The sequence below is a fragment of the Melospiza melodia genome, chromosome 1 (genome assembly GCF_035770615.1).
Source record: "Melospiza melodia melodia isolate bMelMel2 chromosome 1, bMelMel2.pri, whole genome shotgun sequence".
NCBI lineage: Eukaryota > Metazoa > Chordata > Aves > Passeriformes > Passerellidae > Melospiza > Melospiza melodia.
Window position 1 is genome coordinate 42,175,483 of NC_086194.1, and position 27,001 is coordinate 42,202,483.

Consider the following 27,001-nt stretch of genomic DNA (forward strand, 5'->3'; position numbering starts at 1 on the left):
AACACATCCACTTTTTTTCCCCCTGGAGAAGCATGTGGGATAGAGAACAATATGATTTTGGCTAAAGGCTGAGGGCAAAGGAGTATTTGGAAACAATCATATTTCTGTTTCTAAGATCTCTCCAGGCCTAACATGCTTTATTACCTGATACATCGGTTCCTCCACAACTGAGAGCCGACTTAGTGATCACAGACTTACTCCAAAGCTACATAGAAGTAGGAGAGAGCAGAAGTTTCGCTGTTACATATATGGCTGAAATGTATATTAGTTCAGCAGATAATGGTGACAATACGGATTCTTCTGCTGCACTTGGCAGTGGTGAGGCCACAACTTGAGTGCTGTGTCCAGTTCTGGACCCCTCAATTCAGGAAGGACATTAAGTGTGTGCAGAAAAGGGCAGCATGGCTGGTGAAGGGTCAGGAGCACAAGTCCTGTGAGGAGTGGCTGAGGGAGCTGGGGTTGTTTAGCCTAGGAAAGGAGGCTCAGAGGAGACTTTATTGATGTCTAGAATTACCTGAAAGGAGGTTGTACCCAGGTGAAGACCAGCCTCTTCTCCCAAGTCACAAGTGAAACAAGAGGACACAGTCTTAAGCTATGCCAGGTTCAGGTTGGGCATTAGGTGGAATTTCTTCACAGAAAGGGTGATTAGATATTGCAATGGACTGTCCAGGGATGTGGTGGAGTCACCGTCGGTGGAGGTGTTTAAGGAAAGACTGGACATGGCCACTCAGTGCCATGGTCTGGTTGTAGTGCTCGGCATAGGTTGGATTCCATGCTCTCAGAAGTCTTTTCGAACCTAAATGATTCCGTGGCTCTGCGATACGCCACAGTGCCTGCGGGATTTCCTGCTTTGTTCGAGGGCCCCCTCACCCTCAGCCGCCGCGGTCCGGGCGGCCGGGGGGCGGAACTACAGTTCCCGTCACGCCGCAGGGGCGGAGGGAGAGCGGGCCATGCCCTGACGGCGGAGGCGGGAGCGGGGGGCGGGCGCCTCACGGAGCTCTGGCCGCTGTGGCGGGGGGCGGGCGGCGCTGCCATGGCGCTCTCCGCCGGCCCCCTCAAGGTCTGCATCGTGGGCTCGGGCAACTGGTGAGTGCGGCGGCCCCTGGCAAGGCGGGCACCTCGGCGGCCGCCGCGGCCCGGCTTTCCCGGAGGCGCCCGGGCCTTGCTGTCGGTTCCCGCCCGGCGCCGCGGCCGCGCTCCCCTCGGGTGGCGACCGTGAGGCCGCCCGGTGCCGGCGGCGGAGCGCGGTGGCGCCGGACCGTGGCGGGCTCTGGGTCGCGCTGGTTCCATGCGGGACGGCTCGTCCTGCCCTGCCCCTCGGGGCTCCCTCGGAGCAGAGGTGCTGCCGTGACGTACTCGGAGGAAGAAGCGGCAGAATGGAGCCCGCGGTTTTAGTGCCTGTAAACACCCGCGTGTCCTGCGAAGAAGTTGTTCTAGGATATTTTTAACCTGGTATTTGTTGGGCGCATTGTCCGATAGCAGATGACGTAGACATTAAAGATGCTGTACATTTTAAATTTTTTTTCCCCAACTTACTCCCTGCTTGTAGAGCTTCACTAACAACCTCACTTGTCTACAAAAGTGTTGTTCGGGGTTTTCTGTGTTCTTATGTGCCTATTGCCAAAGACAGTTCAAAAAAGAATTGCGAGACACTGGGTTATTCGAAATACCTTCGTTTTCTTTTCCCTCCAAAATGATTATGCTGAAGCACACTGAGAGCTTGAGACTAGGTTTTATTGCTGTCCCTATGTCTAGTTTATAATTAGACTTAAATAAATAAACTTGCTTCTTCATCCACTGAAAGCAATAGACTTACTTGACATCATTCTTCCAGAGGAGTATCGTGTTAATAACCCTTTGTCTTCTTTAGTTACTTCTCTTTCTTACACCAGATCCCTCTTTACAGTGAATAAATTAAGTACAATGTGTTATAGAAATAGGGCTTCACAGTTTGTCACTTCCAATTACTTGGAATTAAATTAAAATTAATTAAAAATTATTCAGGTACCATTGGCTTTTAAGACATTAAACTCAAAAGAATTCCGTGCAGAGCAAGCCACTGTGTTTTATTAAACCAAATTTGCCTGTCTTTTGTCAGGATGATCTTAGACATGTTGCTCATCCCCTGCCTGCCCACTCCATGCAGTTGGCTTTTGCTGCTGTTAAAAACACCAGCAGCTGCCAAGTTTTATTTTTCGTTGTGATCCCCTTGTTGAGGGAATGGCTGATGTTTCAGTGCAGCATCTCTTGCTTTCCTTGCACCAGCTTGTAAAATGTGTGCATTGCATTTTATATCACAAGGAATTTACGCAGTTAGAGCTTGTTTTTTAGGAATATGGTGGCTGTTGTTCTATAGTTGAAGTCTGGAAAAAGTTTCACGGGAAGTTTGACTCCATTTGTATTTGATTCACTGTGAAACTGTTACAGAAGCAAAAGATTTGGAGATATTACCTACTAGCAATAACCATATGCAAGTGTATTTTGTTTACACCTCACTGGATCAGCTTAATAAATAAGAAAAGTTCCTGCCTAATGGGATGAGTTGGTGGCAAAATGCCCATATCTCCTGTGCTGAGAGAAAGAAAAAAGCTGCTGCCTGGTAGCAGCATTCGCTCTTCCTTTTGGGGATAAATGTATGTAAATAACTTACAGCTTCTTTCATATGTAATTTCATGTGAGTAAAGCAGAAACCAAAGTAATCAAAAATTGAAAATAGTAATTTTTGGAGAGGTAGGTGGTTTCTTCCTCAAAGTCCATGGGATGACAGACACTAAACCCTGACTGCAAAGAGCACTGTGATTCTGTGTATGAGCACTGTGTATGTGTAATCATTGAACTAAATTGGACTAAATTTGTAAACCTTGAAAGCGCCTTTTGATATGGGGCCTGCAGTCCTAAAATACTTAATTAAAATATTAGTATTTAATGCTTTAAAGCAGGTAACTAGAAAGAAATTGAAGCATTTGTAAATATCTGATCATTGATATTTGGCATTATCTACTTTTGAAGCCTGAGCTATAAGAGTGTGTGATTGGTGGTGCCTAAATTGTAGGCATGTAAGTAGTTGATCTGAGTGGGGTTTGGCCTCTTGAGCAGTTTGGAGACAGTGGGTTTTGGAGTTCTGTGTGAGGTGATTCCGTCAGACAATTCTTCTCATAGCCCTTTAACCTATATCTGGGATGAAAAACGCCCTGCAGGAGCTTGGCAGGACAGTAGCTTTAGAAGAGTTAAGCCAGTTGCCTTGGTTGATTGACTGCTTCCAGTCAGACCTGTTTGGCTGGTTTGCTACCTTAACAATGGAAGGTCACCTTAACAATGAAGTTGACTTGGCAGGGGTCACTTGACGCCTGATGGAAGATCACGGGACAGGACAGATGGCTCAGCCCGGAGAGCAGGAGCTGTGCTGTCTGCTGGCCTTGCCCTTTTAGGGTTGCTCAGCTGCTGGATCAGTGATTCTGTTAGCATCTTTTAAGACAGGGAATAAAGTAAGGTGTCTGGAGTGTTGAGAGAGTACACCTTGGAGCCCTGGGATTCCAGGACAGTGCCCAGAGTCATTTAAAGCACTGCAAGCCTGCCTTGATCATGTTCTGTAGCCTGTTCTGATAACACTCCCAGGGCAAGTTAATGAGGTGTGCACAGCCACAATTTATCCCTCATCATTTTCTTGGAACCAGTCTTTAGGTAACCTGATTGCCAAAGTTGAACAGAAACTGTAAAATTTGGGAGGAGATGGGAAGTTACTGGACAGAGGGGTTTATGCAGCTAGGAACTTGTAGAAAAGTGGGAGGAACTGTGGTTTAACTGAGGTGATTTTACAGGGACAGTGGTAGAGCTAGATAATTATATCATTTGCACTTGCATGTTGTGACCTCCACTGCTGCTGTTATCAGGGCAAGTTAAGGAGCTTTTTGGCTTTGTGCTTTAGTTAAAAAGTGGTGAGGGGACAGCAGGCCAACTGTGAAATGGTACTGAAAGAGTGATTGCAACATCATGGGAAATGATGAACCAGAGATGCCAGTCAGGAGAATCTTCTTGTCTTCTTGAATTCAGAAACTAAGACTAGGCAAATCTCCACTTTTCCTAATAATGCATTCAAAGGGTGAAAAAAAAAAAGACAGCTCAGGCATTTAAGTGTTAAATAGTAATAGAATTAATGTCTCACATAAGTAGTACACACTGCCAGACCTGTTGGCAGACTGAAAATCCCAGTCAGAGAGTTGCTGAATCAGTTATTTCTGTCTTGCTCTGTCACCAGCAAGCACAGAGATTATGCAGTGAAGTTGAAAACAGAAGGCAGTGGGTTCGCCAGGATCCCAACTTTGTATATAAATCTGTAGGAGTAAATGTGCTTTTGTTCAAGGAACTCAAAGCACTGTCTGAAGAACACATACCTGAGCTGTGTTGAATGTGAGCTCTGCTGTGTGTATGGATCTGACATTTGGAGGCTGAGCTGGTGAGCTGTGTACCAGTGCCGCAGAAACCACACTGGTCAAGCTTGGTAGAGATGGCTTGCAATTGTCTTCTGTATCACCTCCTGAACCTGGGGGCATTTTTAGTATGTGAAGTGCTATTGGAGAAGTAAATTCCAGTCTTTTTGACACACAGTTTTATGGTTTGACTATAAAAGGTCTCCTTAGGGTACTAAATTCTTTTTCTGCTGCTACTTAGAAAGTGACCTTAGTCATGTGCTAGCACACATCTTTAATATAGCCCAATGAGTTGTGCCATATCATAAGATCTTGAGGCAGAATGAACCCACTTTGTTCAGTTGCCAGCTATGGGTTTATTATAAGCAATGTGCAATATAAATTTGGGGATCATGTGAGTATAACTAGATTGGAAAAGTTAGTGTTCTTACCTCCTAATAAAGTGTGTGGTTTACACACACACACACACACACACACACACACACACACACACACACACACACACATATATGTAAGCCTTAGATCATTACTCTGTATTTTTATCACATCTCTTAAAATTTTTTGTGTCTCCTTAGTAGGTTATCAGTAATTATGAAATTACCTCCTATCCCAGAAAAGGAACTTAGGTTAACAGGTTTAATAAAACGATGAAAGGGAAGATTGTGTTTGTTCCTCCTCTTGTAATTGTGATTAATTTTGTTACTGCTTAGAGATTTCAGAATTAAAATTGATCACTGTAATGCAGATCTCACTGTATGCTGTTCTTGGGAGAATATGAGGATAACAGTAATGGACTTGACTCCATGCAGTTTCAGAGGATGCTGTTCCAATAGTTCAGGTCTGTGAGGTTGGCTGCACAGCCATGAAGCTCACAACTTCTGCAACATGTAAATGATTCTTGGCTTTCAATGCCTCTTGGTATTGTACAAGAACTTATGAGTCAGTCATCTCAGCAAAGAAGCTTCTCATCTCTTTTAGAGGTGAAAGTGACACATTTAATAAAATTTAATATGTCACTTTTACCTCGGCTTTGAAGACACAGTTAATTTGATTTGGGGAAATACAGTAACCTAAACTCTCAGTGGATAGCCAATAAGAAAACAAAATAAGTAAGGATGTTTCAGTAAATGCTTCAGTCCTACCTACTTTAGCTGTAGTTGAGAGAAGGCAGCAGATGTGAATGACTAGTGTACTTTTCCACTTATTTTACCAGATCAGAATGTTTTATGGTAGCTAGTCAAATAATGTGTGAATTTGTGATTGTTTGAAAAATAAAGTCTTCTTTTTCCTACAGCGAAATCATAATTTTTTAAAACTGTTTTTGTTTTCTTTTGTGCAGGGGTTCTGCAGTTGCCAGAATAATAGGTAATAATGTAAAACATTTGCAGAAGTTTGATCCCACAGTGAACATGTGGGTCTTCGAGGAGGATATTAATGGGAGAAAACTGACAGAAATCATAAATACTGACCATGAAAACGTAAAGTATCTCCCTGGATGCAAGCTGCCTGATAATGTGGTAAGGCTCAAAAGCTAAATTGTAGTTATGGAGCAGAGGAAATATTGCTTATGCTGTAAATGGAGCTAGAAATTTGTTTTGTTAACACCTCTAGGGTCTATAATATTTCAGACTATGCTATTTTACTGATGACATCAAAAATTTAAACGAGTAAAATTACGTAATTTTGCAGTTAAGTAAATCCAATGTACTCTTTCTTCCTATCACTATTGGTTTTTATATTATTTCAATTTCTGTACAAGAAAGCAAACGTGAGAACAAGAGCAAGATTAATAGCTTTGACTATACCCATAAAAAAAAATTGGCCTCAACCTTGGATTGGAGCTGTTGGTCTGGGAAGTCTATGCTACTGCTTATTTTCAGTGACAAAATGCAGTAGTTTATGGCATTCAGCGTGAGACCAAACTGCTCGGGTTCAAGATCCAAGTGGGAGGTTCAGTTTGGGAATTGAGAGGGATTTCTTCCCAGAAGGAGTGACTAAACATTAGAATGGGGTGCCCAGGGAAGTGGTGGAGTCCCCATCCCTGTAGGTGTTTGAGAAAGGACCAGATGTGGCACTCAGTGCTGCGGCCCAGTGGACTGGGTGGTGTTTGTTCCAAGGTTGGACTCAATAATCTCAGAGGTCTTTTCCAAGCTAATTGATTCTGTGATTTTCGTTTTATTAGATACCACTTGTGTGTAGTGTTAATTTTGAGAAGTTATGCAGCCTTTCTCTCCCATAACTACACAGGTTGCTATTCCAGACCTTCGTGAAGCGGTACAGGATGCAGACTTGCTGGTTTTTGTCATTCCTCATCAGTTCATCCAGCAGGTCTGCGATGAAATCACAGGACACGTACCCAGTACAGCCCTCGGCATAAGTCTCATAAAGGTACAATAAATACCCTGCATTAATAACTGAGAATGTGTCATGGAGCTGAGACAAGGTGACTTGATATTTTGATATGCAAAGTCTCGGTGCATTATTCGCTTGATTGGTCCATTAAACCTTTCTAGATGTAAGATTGGAATTTGTCTTGGTCATTAGTGGATTGTTACGCAAGGCTTGCAGGAAGGGGAAGATGAGGCTCTTCACAAGACTTCTAGAAAGAAAGAGGGAGATGATATGTTTTGCACCGCTAAGCTTTCCAGTCTTTTATTTGTTGTTTCCAAAAGCAGCATTAGATGAAGAGCAGAGCACAAGCATAATGCTGTGATTGTTAATGCACATCCCACATGCTGAGTTGATCATTTCAAGAACTGCTGAGAGAATTTCATGTGATTGAGAGGATAGTGCTCTTGTTCATGTCAAATATTATGTTGCAACAAGAGACTCTGTTCAGCATTGCCCAAAGACAGTTCGAGCATAGGAAATAGGAAAGGGCACAGGTGTGGGAGGCATTTCATTGGAGTGTTTGTAGTTTTGCTGGCAGAAAAATTTAAAAATGTGGATTAGCTTATTTTTGGGATTGTTTTTGGGTGGGTGGGCTTTTTTCCTCTGGAAATAATAAGCAATTCCCAAGAGGTTTGGAAGACTGTGGTTTGTTGTGGCTTTGTAGGCCATTTTCTTGGCACACATTCCCTTGTTTCCTGTCATCTCTGGAAAATCATACATATATGGATCTGTGCTCAAAAAAAGAAGAAAAATCCTCAATCACTGCATGCTGCAAGCTTGTCTCTTTAGTTTGGCTAACAAAGCCCACAGAATCTATTGTTTTGTCAGTGCTGACTGGTATATTGCTCTGAGGTATGAAAAAGTAATGCTTCCAAAGTGTTCTTGCTCCAAATTGTAGAAAAACTCTTTAAACATAGAAAGGTAAAATAAGGCACTGTTAAAAATACTGAAGATATTTATTCTCCTTTAATTTGCTAAATGTGATTTATATTCTCCTAATATAACTAATGAAATTGCTGGATTAAATGAGGTTTAAGTCAGCATATGTAAAGTCAGGGTCCTGGGCCTATTTTCCCTTGGAATTAGTTCTGGATACTAATCACCAGTTCTCTAATGGAGTGTTGATTAATGGCTATATTTGGCAAAACAAAAACAAAAAAGAAAAAAAGGTATGGTGTGGAAGGGGAAGAAATGCTTACACTAAAAAAAAAGCTAAACTCCAAACAGACAGAAACCCTAGCAAAACAAAAAGTCCACGCATAGTGTAGTGTTGGAAATGAAATTGTGGCACTTGCCATGCAGTGCAGGGTTGGTTACTGGGCAGCTTCCCACTGTCACTTTGCAGCACTGCATCCATAGGCAGCCTTTCCAAAGAAATGCTGTGAGGCCCCTTAATGTTTTGCAGGAGAATGCAAAGTACGTGCCAGTATTTATGAAAAGGCCCAACTAAAAAGGCATAACATAGCATCATTAAAAGTGTAATTTGAGAAGAAAGGGTAGAGATTTAACACCACATTCTTTCCTCCACTTTTACATATTCTTTAGGCATGCTGTTTTCATCAGTGTCATAATTTTTGAGTCTCATGCTCAATGCTAATGCTGTTAAAGTGGCTTGTGTTAACTTTGATAGTTAAAGTGCAGTTCTGCTCTGAAAACTATTATTCGTGGGACATCTCATTTCTGTGCTTTCTAAATTGGCTGTCAAGTTAGCGTGTCATCTTTTAGTCTTTTTTTTGTGGTTTTTTTTTTTCTTTCTGACAGTCTAATCTTCATGCAGAGCCTAATGTCTGACAATAAAACTGAGTCTTTGGGAAATAAAGACATTTATCTGCTGGTTAATAGTAGTTTCTGTTGAAACATTTGCATCTGTGTTGTTTTACATTAGCTCTTTGTCAATGGAAACCTTACAAGTGACTGTGTGGCTGTGGGGTGAGGGACCATATAAAACTTGGAGTGCAGTACAGCAGTGAGCATAAGTTGCAGGCTAGCTGAAAGTCATTCAAAATACTCTTCAGGCAACCTCAACATCAGTCTCATTTCCATTTCCCTGTTACTGGCTCCAGGGATTGCTCTGACAGGCGTGTTAGGATGCAAGCAGGAAGGTTGCTTGCTTTGCCTGCAGACCATTGCTGCCCAGTGAAAATGGTGGAGCCTTGTTTTTGCAGGGAGGAAGGGATGTTTGGTTTTTATTCTGTCATTCAGTATTGGATTTAACGCTACAAGAAACAGGTGCAGCTCTCCTGGACTTTGTCAGGAGTTATGTCTGTTTCACAATGGAGCAAAATCTGGCACCTAAGCCTTTCTGGTCTCCTTTCACTTGCATGAATAATTGTTGTGTAGGTGTTTACATTTTTGGAGCTGTTCCCAATGTGTGCATGCTTTTCTGTTTATTATTTGCCTGCTTAGGAAGAGGGGCCTTACAGTTATTTTGTGGGGACATTTTTGGCACTCTGGGGGAAAAATGCAGCATGTATTGTGTGCTTGCTTTCAGGTTGTTTCTGTATGGCTCATTAAAGATGAGAAAGCAGAGCTGTGCATTAAGCAATACAAATTGAAAAATAATGCAGAAATGCAAGCATTAGTTTAATTGGCAGGTTTTATACAGGCATTTCTGCATGTCTCTTCATTGCACCATGTTATTTAAGGAGCAGCACCTTTAACCTGTGGAAACTACTGCCTGCCTGAAATGTCACTACTGGCAGCATACAAGTGTGTATGTATATGTATATATGGAAGTAATACAGGATCACACTTTTTGTCTATAAATCATAACCCGAAATTACTAATTCCAAAAGTATCAAATCCTCAGCCTTAAAATAAAGTATTGTGGTATATTGTGGGAAAGAATGGCTATTTCAATAGCTGGTCTGCATACCCCTGTAATAAAAGCTGAAAAGGATTCTGCATTTAGCAGGCTGGGAGAAAAGAGTTTTATGGGAAGAAGGTGATCTTATTTGAAGTTCTAGTTCTGGCAGTTCAGGGTACCAGACTCTCTTCTCTGCAGCATTAATATGTGGGGTGATCTTTCCTAAGGCCCTATTTCTGCCCTTTTTTCACACTTTGTAAAGAGTGCATTATAAATACAGATTTAAAATATCCTTAAAAGTTAAATTATTCTCAGTTGTTCAGCTTTCTACATATCTGTGAATGGCTGTTCCTTTTGTATTTCTACTACTAAACTGTTGTTGGTTATACACTGGGGAACCTGCCTCTGATATTTCAGTTCGGATATCTCTTCACAAAACAAATTATTCAGATGCCATTTTGTGAGTTTCAGTGTAATTTCAAATCCAAGTTCAGGTCTGGTTCATAACTGATGGATTGGTTATGCTTCACTGATTAAGGATATACTGATAATAAGCCCTTGATTTCTGAACTAAAAAAGCAGAATGTTCAGCACTTCTTAGAATCAGATCTTTGAGGATGGAATAAAAACTGGTTTCATCATCTAGAGTTTAGTCCTAAGGTGCTGCCTCCTACAATTCTAAGACATCTTGGAGAGGTCAAAATAGCATAAGTGCCTGTGGTAGTACACCTGTCATCTTTAGTCTCTGAATAGTCCTTGTTTCACTTCTCACCTGTGGACAAGACTAATTGTGTTCTGCTTGCATCTCTACTGTGCCTAATGAATAACTGTTTAGTAATTCCATTTAATGTTGGCTGCAGGGAATAGATCAAGGCCCGGAGGGACTCAAACTGATCTCTGACATTATTCGAGAGAAGATGGGAATAGACATCAGTGTGCTGATGGGAGCTAACATTGCCAATGAGGTGGCAGCAGACAAATTCTGTGAAACCACAATAGGTACTGTTCCAAGTTGTAAGAATATTTAAAAATAAACACGCACCTGTCCTCACAGGCGCTCACCAAATAGCTCGAATGTCACTGTTTTCGACATTAGCTGACTGTTACCAGAAGCTGTTGGTTGGATTTCCTAGAATGTTTATGCTTCCAAAAGTACTAGGACAATACTGGGAATAGAGGGAGAGAGAAGACCACAATTTTACCTATTCTTACCAGGGCTATTACCTTAGTATGTGAAATACAAGCATGTTTTTTATCACCCTTCATATAACAAACTGCTTCATTTTATTACTTTGTTTAAGATTTTTTCTTGGGTCTGAATGGCTTTACATGGATAAACAATTATAAATTCTGTATTCCAGCTCAGGTGCTATTGTCAAAGATAGTACCTTCATGTGTTTGTTTTGGTTTGACTTTTTTGTTTGTTTTTTTAAGGTATCTTCTTTTAATTCCTCAAAATACTTTGTTCCCACAAAAACTAGAAATTGTTTTACTTCTGTGTTGATGCCTGCACACCTTTGCAGCATGAGGATGTGCCTAGTCTTGGGTTTTACAGTTTCTAGAAAGGCATGTATGTGTGTATATGTATACAGGTACTTACACATACTCACACTTTATGGCACAGAGTTCATATCATGGTTTTCTTCAGTGTTAATTTTTAGAGTTTTGTGCACTGCTAGCTTTGTAACATCTCATTCACAGCTTTTGCATTGAACTTAATTTTGAATGGTTGAACAGCATCTTAGTGTTCAAAAACAATTGTCAGGGGCAGCATGCTTGATTAATAAAGCAGCTTTGACATACCTTTATCAGTAGGTATTTTTCTGGCGTGCTCGCTTTGAAATAATTGGTAGAATTGCTCCTTCTTAATTCATCTCTGTTTTATTATTTGCTGTTCTTTTTAAAGACAGTGATCAAAAAATGGACAGTGAGTTAATGGAATTGTTATTTAGAACCTGTTGCTGAGCAGACAATAAATTGGTAAAAGTCCTCAATAACTCAGTGCAGAGCTTTTAAGTGCGATGTCACCGTGATTGATCCTTTAGAACAGGGTTTCTATTTAGGTTTGAAATAAAATGACCTTATCTCTGCTTTTAGGCATTTTGGCTTGCACAGGAAAGGCTAAAAAACATACAGATAAATTATTCCTTTTTTTTTAGCTTTCCTTTCTCTTCTCTCAATAGGCTGCAAAGTTTTGGAAAATGGCCTTCTCTTCAAAGAACTCCTGCAGACTCCAAACTTCCGAATAACTGTAGTAGATGATGCAGATGCAGTTGAGGTGTGTGGTGCTCTGAAGGTAAGATTAACAGGCTGCAGGTGACACACAGATGAAATAGTGATCCTTGTTAGAAAAGAAACGAGGGTATTTCCATTTTAAAAAGAAAGTTCATTGTATTTTTTATAATATGTAAAACTGCAATACAACATTTCCAGAAGAGCCAGAGGGGAAATGAGGGAGCAGCATTTTCTGAGAGCTGGCTTTTAGATCTGTGTCTCGCCATCTGCCAGGTTCTCTTTCTACAGCTTCCACTTAACTTACACACAGTCATGAAGCAAGTATTGATTTCATCTAACTGGCTGATATATTTCTAAGTCTATTTTAGTTCCCTTTTTCTTTTTGCAACAATGTGTTCACCAATAGAAAGGGAGAAAGAAATTGGCATTAATGCTTCGTATCTGTTGACAAAAATGTCTCCCTCTTCATTGACTGAAGCAATGTGAGCCCTCATGTGTTCATATTTTATGGACATATACTACATAAGGTTTGTGTGGATAATCACATGCAGAAATTACCTGAATAGGAAAAGAGTTATTTTGGACAGTAATTCGTCCAAAATTTTTTCATAACAAAATTGATGCCAACAGGAAGCAAAGGCTAACTTAAACATTTTTAATGGCTATTTTTTCAGGTCATTTACAGGCCATATGTAAAGGGAGGCATTAATTGTTTGGCACCCTAGCAAACAGTACAGTAGCTCACATTATCTGATACCTATCCTGAATAATTTCTGATGGGTGTAGTGGTTTAATAATTATTTTGGCTTACTTATTTATTTTTTGTGTTTTGAATAATTATTTTGTCTGCCTTTGGTTTTGCTGTTGAAATTTTGTCTGAACTAAATTAACTGGCTTGCAAAGCTACCACACCAAGCAATGATGTCTTAAGATAAGGAACTCTGATTCCTGCTTAGTGAAAGTAGCTGGATAGATATAATAGCATTTTTTGGCATATTAATTTCCTTAATTTTGTCTTGACAGCTGTCATACTGGAAGGCCTGAGAAAGAGGAGGTAATGGGTCTGTGCACTGATGGGATTAGGTGTTCTGCCGCAGCATGCTTTGGAGTTACTGTACAGAGAGAAATTTCTTGAAATTATGGAGCTTGTAATTCAGCTCCACAGCCATTGCTTTAAAATGATGTGGGTGATGTGGGAAGGTTACCAGAAAAGAAATCCCTGACCCTTGAAAAAGTTTTGCAGATTTATTTTTCTTTGAAACCTGCTCAGCAGGATGTTTTCTGACTAGCTTAAATCCTTGTCTGATAGAGGAGTTCTGTCCCAGGAAATTTTCATTCACACAAATCTTGTGAAAGGGCATTAGAGATGAGCATGCCCGTCAAACTGGGCAGGTAGTCAGCACACACTCAGAACTCCACTGAAAAGGTCTAAGTCAGGCAAGATACCAATATTTCTTTGGAACTGCAGTAGAATTTAAATAGATTGTTATTCTTGACCTGGAAAGATACTAAGGTGAGACTTTAGAGGATTTTTGTAACCTTGCTTTATTGCTCTCTTCTGCTTCATTATTCGTCATGCATCCTGCAGACTGAACTGTCTAGTTGTATTTCTGAAAAGGTGTTTATATTCTGTGTGCTCTAGTAATTTCATATTGATTGCAGTATATTTTATAATTGAATTGAAATTTCCAAAAAATGCATGGTATAAGGTCTAAACAAAAAGTGAATTAAAGATAGATTAACTGGTTTAAAAGTACTGTGGATTTCTTGCATAATTAAAAGGCAAAACTGGTGGCATAGACCCATCATTCTAGTATGGGTGATGTCTTTAATCATACAAGTCTGTCTTAATCTAAAAGAAAATATTAATAAAATGGTATTTTAAAGTAGTTTTTAATTTAAAACCCTTTCTAGTTTATCCTAAATCTTGTGGTGGCAGCATGTAAATAATGTCCTCAGGTGTTTTACTCTCAAAGATTGAAAAATTTTATTAATGCATTGGGAACATGTCTGGCTCTGAAAGAAAATAAAGAAGCTAAAATTAAACCTGTGGATAAGGTTTTATTACCATAGTGCAAAGCAAAATGCAAAACTCAGATATGAATAGTGTTTTTTCTTAGAAGCTGTACATATTTTCTAAAAGAGCTTTGCTTTCTTATCATTCATCTGATAGTCTTTGTAATAAAAATTTGAAAAGTAGACTTTTTTTTTCAGAGTAAAATCTAATGTGTAGCTTCAGTCAGCTGACAGTTTGTTAAACTTGGGAAGTTACTTCAGTAAAAAATAGTAAATATTAGCTTTGTTTAACTTCCTGGAAGGAGGAAGTTCCAATTTCAGAAGGTGACACTGTCACGTTGCATGGAGACATTGGCATGAAAAGAGAGGCTCTACCCTCTTTCTATAGCAGTGCCAATTCAAAATGTCACTCCAGACTGTCTTTTTAGATGTGGAAATAGTAAAAACAGTTCCTGTGTTGGTATTTGAAGGATGAGAAGGAGTACACTATGGAAGACTACATTTTTCCAGGTTCTGCACTTTCCTGCAAATACCAGTTTAGGAAAAGGAGACTTTCCTGTTATTACTGGCATAATGGACTAGCTGTTAAAAGCCTGTACTCTACCTCTCTTTTTATTTCTGCAAGCCTTTCTATGCAGGGAAGATTTTCAGCGTGGGTGGTTGCCTAAAGCTTGGGAAAAATACAGAAGGGTAACAAAGAATGCTCTGAGCACAGCTTTCCCTTACAATGATAATTACAGGTTTGAAATTTGGTTTTGGAAGCCTATTTGAGTTCAGACTGTAATATTAGGTAGTGCAGCTGGGTGATCATAGGAAAACATGTGTTTGATTGCTATTTATATATGGATATGTATAGAATATCCACTTCATTTACTGTATTTTGATTTGTGACAATGGGCTGGTGGAGATAAAGTGAAGTGCAGAAATCAGTGCCATGAAAAAGCAGTCTTGTGCCAGCTTGGACGCTGACTGAATAGACAGTGGCGGTGACTTTACAAAATCTGATGGTACTGAGGAGGAACAGCTTTCTACTGTAACCTGGCTGTTGGAACAAAAGTGCTTGGCATGTTCTTCGCGAGGATATTTTTTTTCTTTTGAGGGCTGATGAACATTTCACATTTGTCTGTTGACCTTTTCTAGGAGTTGGGGACAGAAACTGACGAAGTTGAAATTTGGATAGTTGTTTCAAGGTGCCCAGTTGGCTTTACAGGCAGCATGACTCAAGGCCACCTACAAGTACACCTGCCATTTATCAGATGATGAATGGGCCTTCCTAGAAAATGCTTAAAGTTTATGTCACCTAAAAATAGTATGTGCAGCTATGCTCACATATGGAGGTGCTGTTGGATACTGATGGATGTGATTGTGCAGAGCAGCATGGACGCAAGGTTGTCACCTCAGAGGTGTTCTTAGAGTCCTCACCACCTGTGCCAGTGTGGAGCTAGAAGCAGCACAGATGTGAGGCCAGACTGAGCTGGGGTATGAACCTGGCCACATCCTTGAGAGGCCATTTAGATGCTTGTAGTTGCAGTCTCGGGGGTAAACCATACCCCAGTTTAGCTCACTTACCCAGTGCAAGAGGTGCCTGAGAGGAGGAGGATTGAGAATCTAACCTCTGGATGTGGAAAAACAGCCATGCTCCAGCTGCCTGATGATCAGGGATCCAGAGAGTTAAAAACCCTCAAGTGGCAGCAGCCAAGGACAGATGTGAGTTACTGTAGGAAGAAGCAGCAGCAAGCAGCAGCTGGGGTTGCCTTTCGGGTTGCTTCAGGCTCATCTAAACCTTCCAGCTTCAGCTAAGCCTTTAATAAAGAAGTATGGTGAGGATTTATTGTTTACCAGGTTATGTAACTCAGCATTGTTACTTGCAAAGTGTGTTGAGGGTAGTCAGCGTTGAATAGTCAGTGTAGATACTCTAGAAGTTGATTGTGAGAGGTTTTTTCTTCTTCCTGAGATTGAGTGGAAATGAAATTCAAGTTCACCAGGAGCAAGCAAACAGTTTATACTTAACCTCTCTGACAGTCCTGCTGATACTGTGTTTGATTTTTTGAGTCTTTTCATTTGACCTCTTCTCAGCCATCAGGGGAGGCAATGAGCTTCTCCAGGTTCATGTGTAAACAGAGAGAAAGCAGGCTGTGCTGAGCTGTGACACTGCCTCAAGGAAGGTGAAATAATATGATCCATTTAATTATGGAGAAGTAATGGTTGCCTCAGAAATGGCTGCTGAAGCTGTCTGCATGGGCACTCCACAAACGTGCTGTACACTGGATATTGGATACTTCTGAGGACTGACTCTATAGGAGAACAATCTGTCAGCAAAGTCTGCAGACTTGTTGTCCTTGTTTTCTTGGTCATCTGTTGTCCTTGCATTTGTGACCTCTTGCATGTGTGCAGCAGGTTTTGTACAAGTAAAGGACACTTTCTCTCATTTGTTCTGACACACACTGTGAGCACTGCCTGAGATCAGCATTTCTTTTCTGGAGCATAGCTCCACTAGCCCTGCGAAAAAATAACTAAATCCATTCCTTGTTCATGTTCTAGAATAACCAGGACTAACACCAGGATAGCAGAACAGCTCGTCTGTTAGGGCAAAGTATTTTAGTAGCTTAAAATCAAGTGCAATATGAAACCACACTGTAAATCATGGTCAGGATGTGTGCTTTCATGCAAAAAGCTGTTAATGCCAAGATAGGGAAGTGTGTTTGCTTAAGCATGTAGTGATTTTGAGAGCTCTGAATGCCTCAGGCCAAGAGGAACATTGTGTTGCAGTCCTTTTGGGGTTATTGTGACAGTATCTTTGAACCTGTGGAACGTGTTTGTCAGTAGGCACTTGCTTATTGGCCTCTCAGACTCCCATGTGTGCATGCAAATACAGTCAGTTTCTAATCTCATGGAAATGTGGGCTCTTTGTATGTGGGTATTTGCAGGAATTCCTGTAACTTCAAGCTGTGGTTTAATCCCAGCTGCATATTGTGCAGCTGCTCGCTCACAAAACCCCTACCCTCTGTCAGGGATGGGAAGGAGAATAAGTGAAAAAAGTAAAACTCAAGGGTTGAAATACGAACAGTTTAACAATTGAAATCAAGGAAAATACAGCAACAAGATCAGCAGTAGTAATAGAAATTGTAACAAAGGACAGAGTGAAAACCCAAGAAGAACAAGTGATGCACACTGCAGTTGCTCAGCACCCACTGCCCAGTGCCCAGCCTGTCCCCAGGCAGTGACTGATGGCTCCCAGCCCATGCCTCCAGTTTGTATACTGGGCATGGCATTCTATGGTGTGGAGTATCCCTTTGGCCAGTTTGGATCAGCTCTCCTGGCTGTGTTGCTCCCTCCCCAGACTGTTGTTCACCTCCTCACTGGCAGAGCATGAGACACTAAAAAGTTCCTTTCTTGAAGTAAGCAGTACTTAGCAAACCACCAAAACACCAGTGTGTTATCAGCATTATTCTCCTACTGAACTCAAACCACAGCACTGTACCAGCTACTAAGAAGGAAGTTAACTGAAACCAGGACACTTCGGGTGTAGTCTTTGTCAGTGGCAACATTCAAAATCAACCATATGAAATACAGAAGGATGTTTTTGCCAGGTCAGTCACCCTTCCTCCCTTCCTGCCTTAGGTATTTCTCATACAATCTCACAATCTCACGATAGTGATAGTGCCACTAGGCTCTTGTGTGTCAGTTTGTGTTCTGCTTGTGCATCTTCCTGAAACAAGCTCAGCTTAGTGCCTACAGCCTGAGACTTCAAGTAACAAACTAACTGTTTTGATCTTGTTTGGGACTGAAAGATAACTGGGTTGTAAGTTTGGGGAGATTTTTTTGTCATTGTTGTTGTTTTTAAAGGGGTGGCTCATCTTTGAGTAAGGTATTATTTTCAATGTGGTATAATTAGTTCTCTACAGTATATTAGGTACCAGACAGTTGTCAGAAATTCTTGAAGGATTTAAATAAAACCAGATGGTAGACCTTGTAAATTAATAGCTGTGGCTTGAGGGATATGTGTGCCAGCACATAACAGTCTCCTAGGCACAGGAGTGTGTTCTAGAGCATAATTTGTTGTCTTGTTTCCTCATTATTTGCAAACTGTGTAAGAATATTCAATGGGAACATTGTACAAATGAGGAGCTCATGTTTTAGAGTTGGGCTCACAACTTCCCTTGTTCCCTAGCCCATTTCCTCAGATGTAAATAGTTTTGGTATGACTTACTTAAAAGGCTATTTCTGTTGCTCCAAAGACAAACACTGCAAAAGGTACAAATAGACAACAAAATACTTTAGGCCAAAATGTATTGTAAATTATGATCAAGCAGACTGCTTCAAAGTGGAAAGTCAAGCAGACAAAACTGGAGGGAAGGGGAAGCTTTAGTATGGGAGTGTTCAAGAAGTATATGGAAAAAGCCCAAAGGTTGCTCAGTCATGTTTGTGTTTTTAGATGAGTGATAAATACTTAGAGATTTCCCATACATGTAAAATCCATTTGAATGGGTTATCCCATCTGAAAACTTCTTAAATATCTATTTGACTTCCTCTTGCTTTGGCATCAAATGAAAAAATATTAAAGGTTGCTCTGCAAGAGGTGCCTGATGGAAGTGTACCTTGACTGAATCACCACAGCTAAGATCTAACCCAAGATTATTTAAACAACCAAATTTTAAAGGTGACTGCCTTGGGCTGCTTCAGGTCTAATGTTGGGATATCTGTCTGCAATTTTTAGGATCACCTTAGACCTCAGCTAGCTGCTCAAAAAGCAATGACTGATCCTCTGGCCTCATGTGATTCAGAGTCACCTAGCCATGACTAGCCACACAGCTCTACAGCTGCCTGGCATTTGTGGTTCTTACAGTCCAAAACCAAACCAGCTGTTAATCAGTGGTTGTTTTCAGTAGCATCTTCTGATTATAGAACTTTCTTCATCAACAGTTAAAGTTGATTTTTTAATTTTATTTTTTCCCTGCATCAGATGCTACATTAGGAGTCATAATGTTGGTTCTCCTGTGCATTCTGTTGAATCACTGCTGCTGCTGCTGTTTCATGCAGGAAGATATTAACATTCATTATTTCCTTTCTTTCTTTATCTATATGTCAGAATGTCATCTTTTTGTGGGTTTTTTTGTGTAAGATGGATTGTTTTAGTGGGGATAGTGGAACCAGGGCTAGTGCCTGCTCTGACTCCCAAGCCAGAAAATAGTTTTTATAGTTGCTTCACTCAAATGTGTCCCATCAAATGTCTATGTTCTGTAACCAAAGCAGGGACCATAAAGCTGAATGTTAACAGCATATTCTTTGTAGAAGGTCATCACCAGGTCGAAGGAAAAAGCAAACCATTTTTTTGCTAAGGGAGGTCTTCCTGTATCTTGAACCTTTTAGGAATCCTTTATGAACTATGATGGTCATAGAAACTCTGCACACTTAAAAGGGCTGGGTACTATTGGCTTGGCTGAATTTGGTCCTGTAGCATGCCATGATAGACGTCATTAAATGCTTTTTAGCTGTACTGGTGCTTTAATCATCAAGAAAATCTGAATAAAGGGACTGTAGGATGTCAGTCTAACTTCACCCTTACCTCAGGGCAGGAGTAGCTCAGTCTAGCTAAAACTTTGTTTGGGTGTAGTGCAACCTGTTTGTCCTTAAAGATGGTCAATAATAATAGCTCCACAGCCTCAGGGGCAACTTGTGTCAGAGTTTTAACTATGCTTTTATCCTTGGAAATGTTTTGCCTTATATTTTTTCTTTTTTTTTTTTTTAGGTTATCCCATAGCCATCAAAATTGCCAAACCAAAATAACCCAAACTAGCAACCTAGTCTTTCAGTAGTAAAGTGTTTGGTGTTCTTGAGGACAACTGTAAGCAGTAATTGAGTCATTTCCCATTTCTCTTCCTACTAGAATGTAGTAGCAGTGGGAGCTGGTTTCTGTGATGGCCTTGGCTACGGTGACAATACCAAAGCTGCTGTTATTCGCCTTGGCCTAATGGAGATGATCGCCTTCGCCAAAATTTTTTGCACGGGACAGGTTTCTGTTGCCACTTTCCTGGAGAGCTGTGGCATTGCTGATCTCATCACAACGTGTTACGCTGGCCGGAATCGACGTGTAGCAGAAGCATTCGTTACATCTGGAAAGGTACCTCATTCTCTGGCTGGAATCTGTTCCTATGAGTACTGCCACTCCTCAGTTGCTGGAGTAACAGTAGAGTTAGCTGAGTCATGGTAGCACCTTTCTCTTTCCTCGTGTTTTCTGAGTCTGTTGGCTAGAATGAGTGTAAAGGTATTAAAAGGTGGATGGGTGGTGATTTAAAAAAAAAAGATTGAGAGATAAGAGAATACTTACAAACAAGAATATGGGAGAATATTCTATATGCTCACTCAAGATTACTTTTCAAAAAGAAAAAAACTCTCAGTAACCTTTATTTTTTTTCATCCATATTATGTTGTCAGGCTTCTGAAAAGTTTATCATACCTCTCCTTTGCTTTCTTTTTTTTTTCCTCTGCTGCTTAGTCTCTTGAAGAATTAGAGAAAGAAATGTTGCGTGGTCAGAAACTCCAAGGGCCACAGACTTCTGCAGAAGTGCATCAGATCCTGAAGAAGCAAGAAATACTGGACAAGTAAGAACAGATGAAACAATTTACACATACCCCTTTTTTATCTCCATAATTCTTTCTGCATATTTGGTTTTGATATCTTCATAAAAGTAATAGCCAAAAAGAAAATCACTGTAATAACAGTAGATTAGAAGTTAAAATCAAAGAGAAGTGAATAGAACCTGAAAATAATATTGGTGTAGATAGAGCTATTAGTGTGACGTTACATTTGTTAATGTCTTATTTGCAGAGTGTATTGTTGCCTTCTGCTACTACAGAAAAGCACAGCAAGTGTGTTTTAATATGTGGAAAGAAAAAAATGCATGAAAGTAGAGCTTCTTGAAGAGACTGTGAAAAGTTGCTACATCTCATTTCATTGTAGTAAATTGATTACTTACCTCTAAGGAGAGGAGCTTGGTGATCATCTGTATAGAGTGACTGCCTCCACCACATGGATACTAGCTTAGATACTGCAGTTCTCCTTCTTAATGTGACTTTCAGTTTGCTGTAGGTTAAAACCTCCCATCTGCCTCTGTAGGTCAGGGTGGTTTTTTGTGGTATGACATTAAGCAGATTGTCCTGGCTTGGTTCACTTGTATTCAAGTCAGAACATGAATGATTCCTATAGCCACACACACACTTGTCTTCTTACAAAATTAAGGGATACATTTATCTGTTGCTGTTTGTTGAAGAGGAAAAATCAGAAATTTAAAAACTGCCAGTCAAAAGACCAACCCTTGTTACTTTTTTTTTTCAAAAGCATTTTTTGAAGTCCAGTTTTAATGCATCAGCTGCATTAAATGATTAATGTTTTAATATTATCTTTGGATCTAAGGTACCTAAGTTTGTCTCCTTACTATACAGTAATTAAGCTAACTGCAGAAAAAATTAATTAAAATGTTGACTTCATTCTTTACTGTTTATGATTGCCTAAATGAAACAGGATGCTGTGTTTGAGGGTTGTTTTGTATCCTGTTCTATCTTACAGCAAATTAAGTGCATTAGAGATGATTTTGGGTTGTGTTTTTAATAAAAGACATGAAAACAGTGTTGCTAATTTCCTTTTGGCATGCCAACATATATATGTCAGTTCTTCCTAAAAGGTCTCATTCAACAAGACTGTTGAAGACAACTTTCAAAGTGTTTTGAAAAAACTACTGCTTTAAAACATAAAACACAGTGAAGCAGCCATGGTTTCAAAGTGAAGAGGAAAGAGTCTCATAAGGGTAGAATTTCATACTCTGGTCTTGCAAAACTATTCCCAAGGCTATGTAGAAATGTGCAAAAGTCAAAGTTCAGAAGAGACTTGGTAGCAGGGCTGATTCCTGTTGATACTCATGGTGCAATTTTTGTTGTAGTCTTTGCTGTCTTTATGTGCTCAGGGCTGAGATGCAGCTGGAGTTTGCTGGCCCTGAGCCTGCAGTCACCCTTGATACAGGTTTCTCCACATGCAGTGTGGCAGACCTGTGCACAGTAATGTTCTCTGGGATAAGCAGCAGGACTTAGGTATCAGGCTGTGGCTTGTAGTAGTGGTGCTTCTTCACTGAGCAGTACCTGCCAGTATTGTACCTAAACCTGTGGGACGCCTGCTTTTGCTCTGAGAGGTTCATCTGTTTTGTGGCCACCTCTCACACAGTCACAGCAAATTTTGTTAGTGCCTACGCTAACAAAAGCTTTTATGGCAACAGCAAATGTAACCCCCCTTCAGCCTAGTACATCATACAAGGTGAGTGAGGTTCATTAAGAAATGCAGAAGTCATTGTATACATTTCTTCTGCAGATTTCCCAGTAAGGGTTTTGCCATCTGAGGAGTTTAGCATTGGATTTGAGAGAGCAGCTGTGTGGCTGTGTGGTAATTTTTTTTCCACCAGTGAAGTAGAAATAAAACTCAGGTCGTTCTAGTTCAGGGTGATGTGCTGATAGCATTACTGCAATGTAATAGTGACAGCAGAATGTATAGGCCATCATACATGGTGCTCAGGACTGCTCAACTCTGAAATGGGCATTAGAGCCCATAAAGCTTTAGAGTGACTGCTGGGACACATTTCCTAAGGAGAAAGTCCTAATACAGATGTATTCTGAATCACTCAGAAATTAACTATTTCTCCATCTCCAATGACCCTTGTTTTTTATTTCCATTGGTTAAAATGCAGCAGAATAAAAAGCCATGCTGAAAGGGTATATGTACTTGATGAACAAATCAACCCTCAAAATTTACCAGGCTTTGTATGAAAATTGAACTTGTCTGGCTGTTACTGTTTGGGATGGACAGAAAGCAGATACAAATTTTGTAAAGTATCTTGGCTGTAACAAACCTTCAGATTATCAGAGAAGCCTGAATAATTTGAAAGTTGTTGGAGATGTGGCCAATCTAAAAAAAAAAAGGCAAAAAAAAGCAGATGTGGAATTTTGTCTTTCAAAATCCAGGTCTATTTTTCAATTCTTATTAAAAAACTTGACCTTCAGTGTTTTCCTGGGTCTTTTTTGGTCATATACTGTATTATCAAGTTATTGCTGAGAAGTACTGCGTAACAGATGTGCCAGTCATCCTTTTTAACCACAGATGGGTACTGCTGTGAGAACAGCCAGGAAAAATGTTTTAAATTTATTTTTTAGAACACTTTATGGTTGTGCCATGCATAATGAATGTCTCAGGCTCCATTATAGCTAGCTAGGCTTCTGAGAGTCACTCTATTTCAGAGATGCGTGCAGGTTCTGTAGTTATGCCCTGCTTTTCAGCCTAGCATTTGCACCTGGCAAACAGAAAAAAGAAATAATTTTTTCCACCTCTCCATTTTCCCCTTCCCTCTCCTCACCCCTTTATATTTCTTTCATTTAATAAAATGTTACAGAATAAATTTACACTGTGTTCAGTCTCCCCACCTTCTTTCCTCAGGTTTCCACTCTTCACTGCTGTGTATGAAATCTGCTATGAAGGGAGACCTGTTGCAGACATAGTATCCTGCCTTCAGAATCATCCGCAGCACAAGTAAAATCCATCAGGCTGTTGTACTAACGCAGCTTTCTGCCTTTCCAATTCGTGTCCGGGTTCCAGTGGATGTAGCTGTCATTGAGCTTTGTTCAGAGCTGCTCTTAGGCTCCAGGAGCAGCACGAGTGTCTGTGAGCGGCTGTCGCTGTCTGTCCCCAGCCCGTGTGACACAGCACGCCGTGTTGGCTCAGTGAGTGTCCTTTTACTGGCTAACATGCAACTCCTCTAAGATCCGCAATACAAAAGTTGCACTACCTTCCTGCTATGTATACACAAGTGTACTTTGAGTTTGCTCCTGCACCATAAAACACAATGCTTTGTTGTCTGCTATTCAAGCCTGGTCCACAATCTGCTGGCACTCTGGGAAGAATCCCAGTGGTTTTGATCAGAGGCTGAATCAACCTTGAAATATTAGGAATCTGTTCGAACTTTGTTTTATTCTGTATGCGCAATTAAATGTTAACATTTTGCATGCTTATGACTATATTAATTTAAGCAATGTTAATGCAAAACAAGTTGTAGCAGTTATTCAGGGGGCTACAGGGATATTTCAGTGAACTCTAGTGAAGAATATTTTGATTTTTGAAAGTTGTTGAAATTGTCAAGCTACTTTGAAACCAATTTCTAAATGAATTTAAAGTTTTTAATTACACTGTTTTAAAGGGAATATTCTAGAGGGGGATCATTGCCTCCCCTTCTGTTTTTTAATCCTTGCATTTTTGTATTTCTCCATTTCTCCCTTACTGTTCCTCTTTGTTAGGCTCTTCTAGAATCCCATTCCCCAAAGCAAGCCAGAGGTGTTCACCTGGGGGTTCTGAGCCCTTGAGCCTACAGTTCATTTTATTGTTTTACCTGTGGTTGTTCTTCACTGCTGTTGTTGCTTGTTTGATGAAGAATAGCCTTGGGTATCCACTGCTCCAAGTTGTTCTGCTGTGATTTTAGCTTAGCTGCAATGTGTTGAACTCCACACAACACTCCAAGGAATGTCAGGGGAATTCCCTGGTACAACACACTTGTGTCATCAGAAGGGTTGTTTGCCAGTACAATGACTGCATTCATTTCAGTGCCTGCCAGTCACTGGCACATCCACTGGGCTGTAGTCCTGGTCCAGCCTTCCCAGCTCTGGAGTTACTCTTTCACTGGACAAAACTTTTATGGGTGCTGAATCAAATCCTTTACAACTCATCTCCCAGAAAGCTTCTCAAAGGCATCCATCTCTTTTATTCCCCAGGGTGTCAACTAGGTTTTTTCCAGGAACCTTGGTTTTATCAGGGAGGTTAATTTTATTTGTTATGCGAAAATTTGTGATGTTATGAAGTTTAAGGCGGGGGGCAGGGGGTGGTTGGTTTGGTTGGTCTTTTTAGATTTTTTTTTTTTTAAGATTGATGCAAGAGAAGATAGATGAGTAAAATCTGTTTTGCTTTTCTTGTATACTTAAATGTGGGGGTTTTTTTGTGAAATATATGCTAGGCACATTAAGGGTGGACTCCTTCTTCCAACTGGGAGACAAGGGTTGGCATTAGAATTTATAGAACAAGACTGTCCATCTGCTCTGAATATCCACACCTAACATCTGAGCAGTATCAGAACTGTTGTTCACTGTTCTCAGTGGTGGTTTTAGACCAGGAATCATGAGCACACACCCATCCTGAAACTTCAGGTTGTCATTCAAAAGTTGCTAAAACAAAGAGGATGCCTGGGAATAATTATCATACTTACCTAACCTGGATTACTCTGAAATAGGGAAGCTTTGGGGCAACTTTGTGTAGACAGGAAGACCCTTCCACTTATGGGTACCATTTTTTTGTGCTCCTGTATTATTTTGAATTAATATTTGGAAGATCTCATGAATGTCCTTAGATATTCAGGGATGTGAAAAGTTATTTTGCCTTACTTCTGATTTAGTGCTAAACATGGGAGATGGCCAGAAGTTAAGTGAAATCAGACATTTGTGGCAGTTGGGAGCATCACTGGTAGAGCTGACTTGGAGCAAGCACTCTGCTTAGACATTTAAGAGGATGTTTTAAGGTTGGAAGCACTGTTACGCTAACGCACACATGGAGCATACACTCCTCATTACTGCATAACTTCCAGTGTGTTTGCTTATGCTTTGTTTTGTTTTGTTTTTTTAATACCAAATTGGTGGCTTTCGCTTTGTATGTGTACATATACATTATATATATAAACTTTTTTTTTTACATGTAGTATGTAGGACAGTAGCATTTTGTAAGATACATAAAGGGCTATATGAGCTAAATGTGGTAAATTAATATATATTTTTTAAATTATTTCTTTATTATTCCAATACTACTTCTACCACTGAAAGTCTCAAATCTTCATTGTTCTTATTTTTTAGAGAAGCTTATATTCTAAGGCAAATCCAGAGAAAAGGTTTTTATGGAATTCGTTTCACCAGTCTGTTATGATATTCTTTTTTTCAGACAAAAATTGAGGTTTCAGTAACTAAAATAACTAAAATAGTTTATTTAAATTCTATTGATAGTTCACTATTTACATTTGCTTTTCAGTGCTGGAGAACACTCAGCTTGGCACTATGTATTTTTTCCCCCACTATTTACTGCTCATTAAAAGACTGTGACATGGTACTGGAACTGAATGAGCCTGCTCTGCAAACACTCTGTTTTGCCTGGTACTGGGATAGTCTTACTGAAATCATTACCCCTGTGTAAGGGGGTCATAAATTTGTAACTAATTCTTGGGTTATGAACTTTACTTGCTAAGGAAGGTATTACATTCTAATGATACCTACTCAACTTGCCCTCATCGTATGTACTGATTTTGTTTAGAGATGTTGAATGTATACCTGTTTGAAAAGTTAGTACAAAAATAAACATTTTTGTCTTGGGAATCACTTTGGTTTCTGTTCTGTTTGTCTCATTTTACAAGGCTTGCAATTAATATTTTATTCACTTGATGGAATGTAGGTTTTTCTGGTTGTGGTATGTAATGACAGCAGATGGGAAGTTGCCATGCAAGAACATAAATTTTAAAAAGAGCTATTTGGCGTCCAGATTGTCAGGATTTTCTTTTTTTCCATTAGTGATTCAGTTGTACTGTCTTTGACCTCTGAAAACAGGTTCTTGTCTTCAGTTCCTTCAGTTGCTCTGGGAGCCACTGGAGGGCACTGGTCGGTAAGTGGCTGATTCCACCTGTTCTGGAGTGACTGTTCTGACCATTTCTGAATTTCCCGAGGCTCCTCTATGACTGCACCTGTCTTACAGTGTGTTCTTTGTATTTAGGAGATGGTTGTAGTTCAGCACCAGATGCATGTGTTGTAGACCACTGGAATTGAGGGAAGGAGCTTGGTACAAAATGCCCAACGTGTTATAACCTCCACCCAAGGCACTGCCTTGCCTGTCATCAGAGACCCTCCCAAGTACAGGGCAACAGCCACTACTTGAACTGCTGGACAGCATGGTCAGTGAGATCCTCCAGTATCACTGGGGTTCCTGAACTGTGTACCCAACAATGTTTGTTTCTCTTGGGTGTTGAAGTTGAAAGACTTTGGGAAGTAACAAGAGCGCATTGTGCTCAGG

At 40.2% G+C, this 27,001-nt stretch overlaps 1 protein-coding gene across 1 annotated transcript; it reads left to right on the plus strand.

Annotated features, from left to right (window-relative positions):
• Positions 1–996: 996 nt before the first annotated feature.
• On the plus strand, positions 997–26,316 carry GPD1L (glycerol-3-phosphate dehydrogenase 1 like). The gene is made up of 8 exons (XM_063155198.1): positions 997–1,086; positions 5,767–5,944; positions 6,675–6,815; positions 10,485–10,623; positions 11,808–11,920; positions 19,763–19,996; positions 20,372–20,478; positions 23,351–26,316. Exons 1-8 carry the CDS (start codon positions 1,034–1,036, stop codon positions 23,445–23,447), a joined length of 1,062 nt encoding a protein of 353 aa, XP_063011268.1. The 5' UTR covers positions 997–1,033; the 3' UTR covers positions 23,448–26,316.
• The last annotated feature ends 685 nt before the right edge of the window (positions 26,317–27,001 follow it).

Excerpts from the sequence above, each read along its gene's own strand:
- GPD1L (XM_063155198.1), top strand. The coding sequence starts at position 1,034 with ATGGCGCTCTCCGCCGGCCCCCTCAAGGTCTGCATCGTGGGCTCGGGC. Across the intron at positions 11,921-19,762 it reads AGGTGTGTGGTGCTCTGAAG|AATGTAGTAGCAGTGGGAGC; the intron begins GTAAGATTAACA and ends TCTTCCTACTAG. Across the intron at positions 19,997-20,371 it reads CATTCGTTACATCTGGAAAG|TCTCTTGAAGAATTAGAGAA; the intron begins GTACCTCATTCT and ends TCTGCTGCTTAG.